General features: G+C 35.7%; 1 protein-coding gene across 1 annotated transcript in view; it reads left to right on the top strand.

Annotated features, from left to right (window-relative positions):
• Ddx10 (DEAD-box helicase 10) overlaps positions 1 to 15928 on the top strand; it is a 271314-nt gene that overhangs the window by 24652 nt on the left and 230734 nt on the right. The window contains exons 7-9 of the mRNA XM_076843793.2: positions 5554 to 5680; positions 9488 to 9650; positions 13623 to 13707. Of these exons, the coding sequence (XP_076699908.2) occupies positions 5554 to 5680; positions 9488 to 9650; positions 13623 to 13707 (375 nt within the window). The remainder of the gene's footprint in view (positions 1 to 5553; positions 5681 to 9487; positions 9651 to 13622; positions 13708 to 15928) is intronic.

Here is a 15928-nt window from a genome sequence, read left to right as displayed (position 1 = left end):
TTTTATTTTATAATTGATCTCTACTTTCATTCCATTATGATCTGATAAGATGCAGGGTATTATCTCTGTTTTTTTTCCCAAGAGTTGCTTAATGGCATAAGGTATGGTCTGTTTTAGAGATGGATCCATGTGCTGCTAAGACAGTGTGTTCACTCATTGATAGATGAAATATTCTATATATGTCTGTCAAGTCTAAATTATTGATTGTATTATTGAGTTGTATAGTTTCTTTGTTTAGTTTTTGTTTGGAAGATCTACCCAGGAGTGAGAGAGGTATGTTAAAGTCACCTGGAATTATTGTGTTGTGGTCTATTTGACTCTTGAATTTGAGAAAGGCTTGTTTGATGTACATAGATGCTCCATTGTTTGAAGCATAAATATTTATGATTGTTATGTTTTCTTGATGTATAATTCCCTTAAGTAGTATGAAATGTCTTTCTTTGTCCCTTCTGATTAACTGGCTTGAAGTCCACTTTATCTGATACGAGGCTTGTTTATGTGATCCATGTGAATGATGTTTTTTCCCATCCTTTCATCTTCAGTCTGTGGCTGTCTTTGCCTATGAGGTGAGTCTCTTAGAGATGGTATAGTTTTGGGTCTTGTTTTTTCATCCAATCTACCAGTCTGTGTCTTTTGATTAATGAGTTTAGGCTATTAATGTTCAAGGTTATTATGGAGATATGATATGTGTTCCTGGTCAGTTTTGTTTATTTCTAGTTTTTAATTTGAATTAGTTTCTTCTTTGATTGACTATTCCTTTACTGTAGTTTCTCTCTTTGCTGCTTTTCACTTTTCTTTCTTTCTTTTTTTTTTTTTCATTTTATCTTTGTGGAATATTTTGTTGAGAATATTCTGAAGTGTAGGTGGAGTTCCTGGTGGCAGGGTTTAGGTTAAGGGAGGCTTTAGGCTCTTTGCTGGATGCTGATTGGTCTTGAACGGCACCTCCAGCACCCAGTACTTGCTGGTCCACTCTGAAAGACTTTACTTCATGGATCTTACCTGGGTTCAACTCATGTGGTGGAGGAGCCAATTCTTAGTCCCCCTACATCACCTGTATACCCTGTTGTAGGAGACAGACCAGATAGCAGGAAACAGTTTTATTTGGCTGCAGCCAGGTTCAGAGGGCATAGCTTTCGCTGTAATCAATTAATCCTCTGAACCTTGGGTTCAGGTAGTTTCAGAACTTTATACCCAGCATGTAAGGGGAGGGTCTCAGAAGTTCACAGTCTGTAGAAGAAGTTCACATAGAAGCAGTTTTTTCTTTCACTGTTCTGGGCAAGTTAACCTTTCAAGGACAACATCTGAGAAGGGGAGAGCTTCTTCTCTCCTTTTTTTTTCCTCCCGTAGCCAACTTTTACCATGGAGCCCAATTGATAACTTCTCTTATCTTAGAAATGTAGACATCTCTGTGAAGCTCCAGCTCAAGGCCAGAGGCCTTGTCAAAGGATTTGTCTTTTTATTATCACATTTTACATTTGCAAACACACTTTTACAGACTACTATACTGGATAAATGTTTATGAAAAACTAGTAAAGGGGCATTGAGCACCTAGAGTGCTGATTTCTTCCAGGCCACTGGCCAACTACAATAGAGCAATAGGAAAATAGGAAGTTTGCCTACATTGAACTCTTTTTGTAGAGACTCTTTCGCTGATAGACCTAAAATCAATTATGGTGAAGATTTCTGGAGAAGCTTAGTTAAGATTTTCTGTGGAGAAGGGGGTGCCACTACAACCACACGTTTCTTGGTCTCAGGTTCAGTTTCCAAACAATCTCTCCAGTCCCTGCCCTTCTGAGTTTTTGGCCAGATGCATCTCTCCAAGCTGCTCCTGTAAACAGTCACATTGGAGGGGGAAGGGTAGAGCCTGGTGGGTTTCCTCGACCAGTTGTCCCCTGAGTAAACCTGTCTCCCCATTTGATTTTCTTCTGGTTACTTAAGCACACTCCATGTCGTGCAGCATGTGTTTACTGGGCATGTATTTCAGGCCAAACTTGGTTTGCCAGGAATCTGCCCCCTAAGGTGCCAGCCCCTGTGCTGCAGCTGCAAAATGGTTCCTTCCTTTGTCCTCCATGTGCCACCTAGAGAGATGGCGACTTCTTTCCCAACACACAGGTATGATGCATCATGTTCTTCACGTTTGTTGGGAAATGTCTTTGGTCTCTAAATGCTCCAAACCCACATGCTCTGCACTGCCTCTGAAAAATGCAGGTTCCTTTAATTCCCTTATCCCTCTACTGTTCATGGTAGGAGCTTCCGTCCAGGCTGTGACAGCAGCTATGAGGCTGGGTTTTTTTTTTCCTTATTATATCCAATCTTTTGTGTCCACACTCTGCTTTGAATGTGCAGTTTTAGGTTCCAGTAAAGCTCCCCTGCCTTTTTTTTTTTTTGGTCACCTACCTTGTGGAGAAGCTGCCCTGTCTGCTTTCTTGGTTTCACACCACGGAGCTGCTAGGAACAAGACCTCCTCTGTTCCACCATCTTGAATCTCCTGTCAATCAGTATTTCAGGATTATACCAATATTACTATGATTACTTGCAAAAGTTTGAGATTCCTTTGCATTTATTTTTCCTTACATATTCTAGTAAAATGGAAACAATCAAAATCCTTGGAGATAATTCCTATGGTATTAAGCTGTAAATTTCATATATATGTGGACCTTTTGTGTGTGTGTTTTTACTGGGGATGGACCCAGGGCATTCTACCACTACATACTTAGCCCTTTTAATTTTGACACAGGGTTTCACAAAGTGGCCCAGGCTTGCCTTGAATTTGGTGTTCCTCCTGACTCAGCCTCTTGAGTCACTGGGATTACAGGCATGCACCACTGTGACTGGCTCTTTGGAGCTTTTTAATAAAACTTCAGTTCACTGTGTTATCATATTTTCCTATGGATATGACCTATTTATTTTTAAAAACTATTTTAGAGCATGCGTAGATGCACAGCAAAATTGAGAGGAAGATGCCTTCCTCCTTTATCAATGGCTCTACTAGAGTGGCACAGTTACAATTGATGAACCTACTGATTCATTATTATTACCTGAAGCCCATGGTTACCATGAGGGTTTACTTTTGGTGTTGCATATACTATGGTTTTAGACAAATTTATGATTGATTGCACATATCTAATGTGATAGTTATTGTACAGTATTTTCATTCAGTGCCTTAAATATTGTCTATGCTCTGCCTATTCATCCCTTCTTCTCCCTTAGTTTTTGGCGACCATTTATTATACCCATTTTTTTTTTTTTTTTAAGAATGTCATGTAGTTGGAATCATAACATACTGCCTTTTCAGGTTGGTTTCTTTGATTTAAGATGCATTTAAGTGTCTTCCATGTCTACACGTGATTTGAGAGCTGCTCACCCTCCCCTGCTTCTTCCCCCCATTGTCCCAGGGCTTTGCATATGCTAGGCAAGTGCTCTACCACTGAGCTATACCCTCAGCTCTGAGAACTCATTTATTTTTAGTGCTGAATAATAACCTATTGTCTGGATATAACACATTTTATCCTTGTACCTACTGTGGGGCATCTTGATTTCTTCCAGGTTGTAGCAATTATGAAGAAAGCTGCTATAAACATCTGTGCAGAATTTTTTCTGTGTGGACATGTTTTTAACTCCTTTTGGTCAATCCAAGGAGCACATTGCTAGACCAGATGGTAAGGTTTGTTGTTGTAAGAAATGTCAAACTGTCTGAGAAGTGGCTATCCCATTTTGCATTTCTTCCAGTAATGAATGAGTCTGTGGTTGAATGTTCTTAATATCTTTTGTTATCACTCTTCTGGATTTTGGTCACTCTAATAAGTATATTCTAGTATCTGTATACTAGTATCTCATTGTTCTGACTTGCATTTCCCTGATGACATGATGTGGAACATCTTTTTATATGCTTATTTGCTTTTTGTATATCCCCTTTGGGGAGCTGTTAAAGTTTTTTGCCTCTCCCCTTTATTTTAATTAAAACATTTTGCTCTTGCCAGGTACTATGGTATACCCCTATAATTCCATGGCTTGGCAGCCTGAGGCAGGAGGATTGCAAGTCAGAGGCCAGCCTCCACAATTCAGGAATTCCTTAAGCAATTTAGCAAGACCCTGTTTCACAATTTATAAAAAAAGGATTGGGAATGTAGCTCAGTGTAAAGCATCCCTGAGTTCTATTCCTGATACCAAAAACAAACAAACAAACAAAATAACTATGTTCTTCTTGTTGAGTTTTAATGCTTCTTTTTATATTTTGGAGAATAGTCCTTTATTGTTTGTTTGCAAATATTAAGTTCTGTGACTTGTTTTTCATTCTCTGGGCAGTGTCTGTCATGGATCAGTTATTTTTAATTTTAATGAAAATGAAATCCAGGTTATCAGTTCTTTTATGGATCATGATTTTGGTGTCAGGTAAATTGATGTATAGTTTTTGGTGTCTGCTTTTGTTTTCCTCTCAATACAAATAGATACACACAGATGTGCATATATATATATATATGTGTATGTGTATACCTCCACACTGATACATTCTACCAATTATTTACTACTCTGCTATTTCTTTCCATAACACTAAGTTCCAGAGACAACTCCATAGTGATATATGGATAGATTGCTCATTCCTATTTGCAGTTGCATATAATACTTAATTGTGTGGATATTCAGTGTGTTCTCTAGTGATAGACAATTGGGTTGTTTATCTTCTGTTTTTAAAATAATGTCATGTGTCTTTTGTGTGTGTATGTTAGGAATAGAAACATAAAAGTGGATTTATTCAAAGAGTAAATACATGTATTTCTGTAATATTTATTACAAAATTTCAATCATTCAGTAAATTGAAAGAGTGCTATGGTGAATACTTCATACCTGTAAAGTAGATGTTACCTAATGGCAGTATCGATTTACTAGTTGTTTGTTCATCTCGCTGACTGTATATTAACTATCTTAATGTATTTTTCAAAATAAATTGCAGGTATGTCCCCCTAAATATTTCAGCACATATACCATCATTATTATTTATATATTTTCTTTCTTTAATGTAAAACTTAATATCATGAAATCTGCAATTTCTAAGTGTACATTTGCTGATTTTGATGAATGTGTATATCTGTGTCACCCAAACCCCCAGTAAAATGTAGAACATTACCATCAACCCAACAAGTCTTTTATGCTGCTTTTCATAGATTGTGGGTCCTTTCCCCTTTTAATAGTTAATCCTTGACTCTGCACTGTCAGAAGTAACCATTTTGAGTGTCTTTTGACATGTATTCTATAAAGGATTTTGAATGTATTTTAATCACATGTTGAATTAGTTTCCTAAGGGACAGTAGAGAAAAGGTGTGTGTGGAGTTGGGTGAGAGAGAGGGAGAATAATTTGAGGGGTGAGCTATTGTTAAAATTTTCCTTTTTTTTAGTGTGTATTTTCATTTTTTTCCCCCACATTTTAAATTTGATGCATTACAGTTCTACATAATGGTGGGAGTTGTGGTTACATGTTCATACATGAAAAAAACATAGTTTTGCCAATATCACTCCACAATTTATTTTTAATATATTTTTTCCTAATTTTTCAAGCACCCCTGCTACTTTGGAACAGAACTACATAGTTTGTGAGCTGCAGCAAAAAATAAGTGTGCTGTATTCCTTTTTGAGAAGTCATCTGAAGAAGAAGAGTATTGTGTTTTTCTCTAGTTGCAAAGAGGTACCAACTGTTTATTTTTCTTTCTGAACTTACTCATGTTGAATCATTTCCTTTGAGATATCAAATTTCAGTTAGGCAAATATTATATTGTATGAGACACACAGTGCTAGGTGAGGTGAGGGATCCATAGATAATGAGAATCCTGTGTTGTAAATAAATCCATGGGTGAGACTTTTATCTCCATGAGGGCAGAAACTATCAGTCTTCTTCAATATTGTGCTAGGTGCTAATAATCCTGGAAACATAGTAGTCTCCAGTAAATATTGGTAGAATAAACAATCCTTAGCTTGGCTGAGCAGAGGCTTTCATAATCTGACACCTTTCCTACTCTCCATGAATATGGAACTGAATATGCTCGCTCTCTCTTTTTTCCCCCATGTCTCTTACCTTTGTTTATACTGATCTGTTTGGGCTGCCCTTCTTGCATCCTTTCACCCACATACAGGATAAATATTTGGTGCTCTTTAAAGCTGAGCTCAAATATTATACCTGAAAGTCTCTCTCTGACTCTCTCTGACACTCTTTTAGAATCAGTTATTCCCTTTCCTATCTTTTTGCAATGTTTTGTTTATATCCTTATTTGGTTAATAAACACTTCATGAACTCTTGCCCTATGTTAGGAATAGGGGATTCAGAGATACGTGAGAACATTTCATCTCCTTCTTTTTTTTAATATTTATTTTTTACGTGTAGATGGACACAACACAATGCCTTTATTTTTATATGGTGCTGAGGATTGAACCCGGGTCCCACCTGTGCTAGGCAAGCGCTCTACCGCTGAGCCACAATCCCAGCCCCTCATCTCCTTCTTTAAGGATAAGTGATTATGGTTGATTTTTGTATACCACTTTTCATTTGTATTTCAGATTTTTGATAACACATGAGCATATAATAGATCAATTCTAGATCTATTCCCTAATAATAGTTTACCATAAGTATACAGGTGAGTTTCCCTCCAGCTTCTTGAAAGGCAAGTAGTGGTCTGTTCTGTTGTCCACTGAACCCTATCCTTTTACCATGTAATGAATGACTTCAGATCTTCTTAGTATCTATTTTAGATTTTCAAAACTTTGTCTCCTAGATACTGGAAAACTATTTTCAGAATCCTTTAAAGTTTCTACTCTGTAATGTTTGCTTTTTTCTTTGCCACAGTGGACAGTTGTCTCTCCTTGTGTCTATGACCCACCCTTCTTGTGTGCTCCATTCCCTTTTGCAAGGCCTTTGCCACTGCAAATGTCTCCTTTGTTCCACATTTTCTTTTCTCCTTACTCTTCAGCAATGCCGGTATTAAGGGGGAAAACCAAACAAAACATATACTGTGTCCCTTTCCAGTCACTGCCTTTTTCTCTGCTCTTCACAGCAGTCTCTTCTAAAAACTTACTTTCCTGGCTGAACCACTTTTTTACCTCCTGTTCTTTGCTAAGCCCTCCACTGAATCAGCCCGTCAGAGAGAAAGCTTTCCAGAGTCAGTGCTAAGTTATCAGTCTTTATTTTATTTGTCCTCTCAGAAGCATTAGCTACAGCTGATCATTCCCTATTGAAACACTTTAGGCTTTTGTGACTCTACACTCATTAGCTTGTCATCCCATTCTGCTTTCTGACTGCTCTATTTTGAACTCCTTTGCTGAGTTTGCCTTTGTTTGACCATTGCAATTGGAGTGTCTCCGACCTGTCTACTCTGCCCTTTTTCCATTTCTGCCTTCTTCGTGGGTAAATTTATTAGTTTTATGGTTATAAATTCCACCTGTATGCTAACTGGAAAATCCATGTATCAAGCTCTCACTTCTTCTCTGATCTCCAAGTTTTGTATTCCCTTGGATACTTCCAGTGATTACTAGAAGGTGTTGCAAATAGAATATAATAAAAACAATTTAAGAGTTCCTGTTCTTGGATCTGTTTTCCCCAACTCTTTTCTATCTCATTAAGTTACAGAATTCTTAATTCCTCTCTGTTTTAATCCCATACTCAAGCTGTTGATTACTCATCAGATCTACCATTTCTCATCCACCTCCATCTCCTCTGTTCCAGTGCAGTATGGACCGCGCTTAACCTTCTCTTAGCCTCCTATTTCTTCCCTCATTCCCTCACTTTGTTTCCTTTAGTTTTTCCACTTTATAGCCAGAGTGACCTTTGGAAAGTCAACACGAGAATAATCATTGCTTTGCTTAAAATCCTTCAGTTACTTTTTCTGTCAATTAGAATCAAACTCCATGCTTAAAACCTCAATGACTTTATTCAACAGATGTCTTTCACTCTAGCAGATTTGTTAAAAAGAGCAGGAATTCAAGGTCAATCTTGGTTCAAGATTCAGATTTACAAAGTTTTCATAAACTTAATTTATACTTTCTAATTTTCCACATATACTTTTTCTAAGATTGATTTGCCTGAGAGTGCATCTGTAGTCCACAAGTCTCCTTAACTATTTCCCCTTCTATGGTGGCCCTTTTTATATCTTTACAAGAAAAAGGAATAAGTCCATTTATCCTTAATCTTGCCGGTATCTTATTTCAGAATCAGAACCTCCCTGGCATTAGAGAATTACTGTTGAGAAAGTGAATGACACTAATGATTGGGTAATAAGTCACTGTGGTTTCCCGTTCTTTATTTTGAATAGAATTGAAGAGAGACTTAAATGGAGTTCTAGCTGTTGAGATATTATAAGTAATCTTTGGTCATCTGTCATTGTGATTTTTGGCAGATTTTATAGGAGTTGAAAGGGATAAGCCTTTCTTTGAGTCCATCTTCTGTATTTATGTAGATAGATTTTATTAATTTAGGTTAGAAAGAGAAATTGGGAATAAAATGCTAAACTCTCTTGTCTAGCAGTCCATACAATACATTTAAGAAATATAAATACAAGTGAATTAAAACCAAAAAATCTTGGTCTATACATTGAGATGTATTTACAGTACAAATTTTTTTTTTTGATACTGGGATTAAACCTAGCCTTTTTCTTTTTGTACCGGGGATTGAATTCCAGGGGTGTTTAACCACTGAGCCACATCCCCAGCCCTTTTTTATATTTTATTAGATACAGGGTCTCTCTGAGTTGCTTAGGACCTCGAAAGTTGCTGAGGCTGGCTTTGAACTTTTGATCCTACTGCCTTCGCCTCTAGAGTTGCTGAGATAACAGGTGTGTGTCACCCTGCCTGGCTAAAATACAAGTTTATTTATGTCTAATGTCTATTAAACTCAACATCTCTTATTTTGGTCATTTCTGTGTTCATATTGTAATAATTGCTTAGTCTGACAAGAAAATTAATACGGACTTATTAACATAGGAAATTAAATGTAACACTGAAATTTATGAAATAGAATGTGATCAGTAAGGAGCTTTCAGCTTAAAACCTAATATGCAGTTCTATGAGGTCAGGAACTAGAAATGAGTTAAAGGAGGAAAGGGAATAAAATTTCTGTAAAGAAGTGTCTTTACATATTGGTTACTTTGGTTGTTGGCTATAGTTCTATTTAGAATGCATTGGACATTTGTAGAAGAAAAAAAAGTTTTAAAACATCCATTTAAATAGAAATTGCCTTTTTATAATTATTTAAATTTGGAAAGATTTTAGATGTCAACTGAAATATATTTTTCCTTTCACAGTTCTTTTAGGAAATATGAGAGCAAAATTGTTTGAAGACCCTAAATTCCATTTGCCTTTTCTGTGCTCCATATTTAATTTTTTTTTAAAATTTCAAACTGGCAAAATTTGTCTATGGATGCATTTTCAGTGCATTTTTGCTGTTTATCTTGTAAGCCTTACTGCTGCCATCCAGAAGTACCAAACTCATTCTTTTGTTAATGCCTAGGTTCAGTACCTGTACCGAGTTTTCTGCCGGCTTCGCCCTGGTATTTCTATCCTTGCTCTCCATGGTCGACAACAACAGATGAGAAGAATGGAAGTCTATAATGAATTTGTCCGCAAGAGAGCTGCAGTACTCTTTGCTACGGATATTGCAGCCAGGGGGCTGGGTAAGAAAACTTACTACAATGAAATGTCTGTGATCATGGGAACCATAGTTTAATTTTAAGGTGTATTTTTGGAAATCTAATGGATTTAAATAATTGGACTTTTCTTGTGGGAGAAATAAGTAAATAAGTTAATTAACATTAAGGATGTGTCAGTGAAACATTCTGTAATATATGTATCTTTTGTACTTTTACTATTGTTTCATGATATAATTACATCATAGTACCTGAAGAGTCTGTAAAGCCAAAGGAGGGCTTAAAGATGTGAAAAAAATTCCTTTTTTTTAAAATTGGAAATGTGTTGATATTATAATTCATTTAATGAAAATCTGTGAAGTCCATCCTTTTACCCTTCTAATTTTTATTTAAAAATTGCTGTTTTAAGCCAGGTACAGTGGTGTACGCATATAATCCCAATGACTTAGAAGACTGTGACAGGAGGATCATAGGTTCTAAGCCAGCCTTAGTAATTTAGTGAGACTCTGTCTCAAAAGAAAAAATAAAAAGGCCTGGGAATGTGGCTCAGTGGTTAAGCGCCCCTGGGTTCAGTCCCTAGTATGGGGGGAAAATTGCTGTTTAATGTACTTAAAATTTATTTTAAAAATTCTATGATACTCATGTTTAACTTATGGCTTTGGAGGAGTAAGATGGGAATAGAAGTAGAAATAGTCTAGAGATAGGAATAAGAGGTGAAAATAAATAGGTGGAAGCTTTGTTTTATTGTATTTATTAACTGTGGCAAATTTTATACCTGCACAAAGAATAGGTCCTATGTACTCTGATACACACATTACTCCACTTTAACAATTATTTTTATCATGATCATCCTCCTGCCTCTGTTCTAAAGCACCAGTTTGTTCATGTGTGACTAGAGACAGTAGCCAAGTATGCATATTTTAAAAACTAGTTTTTACTCAGCCCAATGACAATTCCCCTACACCCTGCATTGTTCTTTGACTATGTAGTTTTGAAACATTTTGTGATTTTTCTCCCCCAAATTATATCTGACTTTTGAACTTAAAGTAGTTCCAGGTTAACAAAAGCATGTTTTAAACTGAAGTTTATTCCTTTTATGATCTCATTTTGCAAAATAATAATTCAGAAAATTCACACATAAACACAGTAGCCACAACAGATAGTAATATTTTGTCACATTTTCCTTGGATTCTGTTAAATATTAATTGATGTAGTCCTTTTTGTACCTTCTCTCTCTTTCTCATTTTACTCCTATATCTCCTACCAAACAGTTACTATCATATATGTGGAATAGAGCCTTTAAGTTTTCTACATCTGTGGTTCAGTGAATTGTAAGGTAGAAATTAATTAGCAGGTCTGTGAACTGTAAATAGAGTTGGGGAAAATATGGTTTTTACTAATCTTTGATTGAATTAGATCTATGAATGTAAGCAACAAACTATCATAGTTTTAATAGTTCCTGTGACTTTGTCACCAGTTAAAATCATATTTTCATTATATATTGTTATGGGTATCTTGGAAAATTATTTATACTTACATTATTAATTACATTATAGTGCTTATTAGACCCACAATGAGGTTGTGTTAATGTTTTATTAAGTCTATACATTAGTATATAAAAAAATAATAAAAATGTTTTATTATAAATACTATAAATATTTTCTCTTATAACCTGTGTTTGGTTTTGTTGAAATCATTCTGAGATGGGGGTTAGAATCTTTAATTATAGCACAAAAAGGATCAAAAGCCTCAATTCTGATTTATTAAAAGTACTTTGTGGGACTGGGGTGTTGCTCAGTGGTAGCATGCTTGCCTAGCATGTGTGAAGCACTGGGTTTGAGTCTCAGCACTGCATATAAATAAATAAAACAACAAGTAAAAAAATATTTAAAAGAAAGTACTTTGTGAATATATTATCTTAGGTGATAGAAAAACTCTTTTATTATAAACAGTAACATAAGGGCTAGTCTTTAACTTGCTCTTGAGGTCTTTCCGTGGTGATATATAAAGATTTAATGTGTTTATATAGTGTCACATAGAAAGAATTTATTCAGTTACATGACTCTTCCTATAACAATGGACACTTAGGTTTTCAGTTTTTGTACATAAAAATGTGCAGTTTATATTCTGAGCTTTCCTTGTCCCCATCCAAGAACAATTTCAGAATACATTTGTATCTTCTAACTTTATTTTAGTTTTAATTTTATTTTTTAATAAAATTATGTGGGGTAATGAGTTCAAATGAACAGACCCTGCTCTAGCCGTCTTTTTTCCCTAGAGGCAACTATTTAAAAATCTTACTTGGTGTCTAGCTCTATTTAACTAAGTAATCTTATACTACCACTTAATTACAGCATGTTTAGAAATTACTCAAAGACTTCCTTTTATTAACTCTCACAGTTATCTGTCTTCTGCTAATCCCCATCTTTTTTATATTGTTATATCATGAGTTTCGGCTAGATAAACACTTTGTGTTTACATTGTTTTGACTATAGTTCCTGCTGAGGGAAGTAGTACTGTTTCCTGTCTCATACTGTTGTTACAAAATTTGTTTAGTTTTATGTGTTTCCAATTCTGAGTTCTCAAATGTTCTAGCAGTTACATGCCTAGTTTTCTAAGAGTGGAAACACCGTTCTAATTTTCTCTTTATTATCTAGACTTGTTGACTAATGGCTGTCATTGCGAGGGAATTTGGACAAAGTCTATTATTTTTGTGGAGGATTTAAAATGTTGAGTTCTATTTGTTTTCAAATATTTAATTCCTCTAGATAAGGGAACCTCAATCTCATATAAATTAATCTTGCTGCTGTCTCTGGGGAAGACTATTAAGGAAGTTGGCACCAAGGCCTTTCAGGAAGCATGAAGACTTTGCCCAGGATCCCTTTTTTCACTCTGGCTCTGTTGCCCTCCTTTCTGCTCTATCTGGTACCCTGGGGTTTGGAGCCTTTCTCTGGCAAAAAACTTTTCTCCAAGAGACCCAGTTATATTGGGTGAGGTAGTAGGCCTGAGTTTCAAGTGCTGCTTTCAATCTGTTGATAGCCCTGCAATATGCCTTTCCTTCTGACTTCCTTCTGAAGTACCTTTTACTTCAAGTTCTGAGAGAATTGCTTTAAATGTTTTTCTTGACTTTGTCCCTGTACTAAATTTTAACCTTTTTGGGTAGGCTGTATCACTTAATACTTATAGGTATCAAACTCATTATCTTTCAACATTTTTTTTTTTTTTTTTGTACCAGTCATTGAACCCAGGGCCACTTAACCACTGAGCCACATCCTAGCCCTTTTTACTTTTTTCTTTTAAGACAAGGTCTTGCTAAGTTGCTTATGGCCTTGTTAAGTTGCTAAGTTGCTGAGGCTGGCTTTGAATTTTCGATTCTTCTGCCTCAGCCTCCCCAGCTACTGGGATTACAGGTGTATGTGTGCCATGATGCCCATTTTTTTTTTTTTTTTTTTTTTTTTTTTTGGTGTTCAGCCCTTTTCTCTGATGAAAGTTATCTGAAATCCTCATAGCAAAATTCATAAGTGATCAGAGGTAGTTCTGTTGAGAGGATTCTGAGAATGAATGAAAATTGCTGTAGCCATAAGTATGTAGGGAGTAATAATTGCTAGGAATCAGGGACAAGGATCTCAAAAGAGAACAATTCAATCCAGAGATGGGACTAGCAGGTAAAGTAAACCTCCCTTTAAATTTAGAATCCAGTTATATAGTTCACCCCAAGAAGAGTGTTTCTTTTTAAGATTATTAAACATCAGGGTATTTCATTATTTGCTTGATACAAAGCAATTTGTCCTGTGTCAGTTGTGAAATAATCTTTACATTCAAATACTGTAATTAGTTTAGTTTTATCTCTTGGTTCTTGCAATTAATTTTATTTTTAGTAGAGTTCACAGTTGATATTAGTTTGTGTTGGCAAGCAATATTGTAAAATAAAAATAGTACAGTGGGCAGATCTTGAAAGTGATTTTTTAAAATTTTTAACCTGATATTTCTTCTGTGTAGATTTTCCAGCTGTAAATTGGGTTCTTCAGTTTGATTGTCCAGAGGATGCCAACACATATATTCACAGAGCAGGTAGAACTGCCAGGTAGGTGTCCTAGCCCATTTCTTTGCTTTTGGTACAATTTAAGTAACAAAGCATGCTTCCCCATCTTCAAAGAATGGAGACCTTAGGTGAGTATTGGTTTGGCATTTGGGGTGTGGTTTGATAGCATCCTGACAGCTGTTGTGAATCATTATGGCTGAGACTTGATTAATGTTAAGAAAAATCCATTAATCTTATTTTAGTTTCTTGTTTGACTTTACTTATTCTAAACTTTTCACCCAAACTGCTCACTGAACATCATTCATTGAATCCTAATGACCTTTCCAATTTCAGATGAGAAAACTGAGTCTTTAAGCAGGTAAACAATGTGTTCAAAGATACACAGGGCCAGGATTTGAACCTGGGCAGTCAGACTCCTCTAGTCCCATCTTGTATTCTTACTTCTGTGTTATAGTCTTTATTAAAGGGAAGGTATTTTGGAGTCTTGATTTCCTTTTTTTTCCTTTCTTCCTAGTGGGAATTGGAGGTATTGGTAAATACTTTTAGTTTTCTATATTTTCCTTCTCCACACCCCTTATATATGATCAAAATCTATGCAGAAACTGTCTACAAAAGAAGACATCAAAGTGTGAGGCCCTGGGTTCGATCCTCACCATCACATATAAATAAATAAAATCAAGGTATTGTGTCTAACTACAACTAAAAAATAAATATTAAAAAAAAAGTCACAGTGATTTGGGACTGAAATATAAAAATGTATCTGGATAAATGAAAAAGATCATACAAGATGTGATTGAGTTGCATTGAAGCTAAAGGATGTGTGCTGGTGGTAGAATTGTAAATGGCTAACAACTTTTTAGGTAGCATTTGGTAAGACTTATCCAAAGCATTACAGTACTTCTTTTTGTAATTCTGCATCCAGAAATTGATCATAAGAAAACGGGTGAATCAGTAAGAAATATTCTCACTGATATTTATAATGTTTTTCTTGGAAAAACACTCATTGTGATTAATATTTAGTTTTTTTTAAACTTATGATTAGTCACAGATGGACTATTTCTTCAGTTTTACATTTTCTTCCCATTTTCCTTTTCATCAAAACTTAATGATTGGGTACTTAGAGGGATTTTGATATGGTTCTAACTGGACTAGCAATTGCTTCTGATTTCAAGGGATGATAGGATCTTTAGACTCAAGGTTTAAATCTTCATCTGAGCAAAGACTGTGAATATACTTCTCTGGCAGGCTTGATATATATTTTCCCCCCACCAGCCCTGTGTCCACAACAGGTATAAATTGTCTTCTATAGATAATCCTTTGTTTAAAGGATTATCTAGGAATTTCCTTTGGGATTTAGCATTCTTCTATTTTTACATCATATTTCCTGGATATCCTTGAAAGATAACAAAATAATATTTTGGAACATGATGGCCCTTGTTTCTGTTGAAATGAAAGTTGTTCATTGTTTTACTCAGCTTTTTCACCGCTGTGACCAAAAAGACCTGACAAGAATAATCAGAGGAGAAAAAGTTTGAGGCTCACAGTTTCAGAAGTCTCAGCCCATAGATGGCTGACTCCATTCCTCAGGGTCTTAGGTGAGGCAGAACATCATGGTGGAAGGATGTGGTGGAAGAAAGCAGGTTAGGACATGGCTACCGAGAGAGAGAGAGAGAGAGAGAGAGAGAGAGAGAGAGAGAGAGAGAGCGCGCGCGCGCGAAAGATCTCTTTACTCAAGAAGGAACAAATATAAACCCTAAAGATACAATCCCTGGGACCCTCTTCCTGTAGGCCACACCCTCCCTGCCTACACTTACCACCCAGTTAATCTCTATCTGGCTAACAAAAGTAGGTCCTAGCTTATATCTAAGAAATTCACATTTAACTTAAATTAATGCAAATGGAAATGGTCTTTTCACTATTATTTCTACTTACAAACCAATTATCAGGGGGTTAATGCATTGATTAGGTTAACCTAGTCATTTTACCTCTAAACTTTCTTAAGTTTTCTCATATATGAGTTTTTAGGGGCACATAATCTAATCCATAACATTTCAAGTTCTTTCATAGCTTAACTAATAGAGCTTTTCTTATTATTTTCATAAAATAAGTTGAATGTCTAAGTGTCTGTCTTTTGATAGATTCGAAGTTACCTTGTAGGCTGCCTTCAAAATTGGCTCTAATCAAAATGTACTTTCTTACTTGTGTTTCTTTTAACTCCATGAAAGAAGGGAGACAACAGTTTAGTAGTAAAAGACTTTAAAAT

Source organism: Callospermophilus lateralis, chromosome 2, assembly GCF_048772815.1.
Source record: "Callospermophilus lateralis isolate mCalLat2 chromosome 2, mCalLat2.hap1, whole genome shotgun sequence".
In the NCBI taxonomy this organism is placed as follows: domain Eukaryota; kingdom Metazoa; phylum Chordata; class Mammalia; order Rodentia; family Sciuridae; genus Callospermophilus; species Callospermophilus lateralis.
The sequence above is the reverse complement of the archived record's forward strand: the minus strand, read 5'-3'. Positions and strand labels throughout refer to the sequence as shown.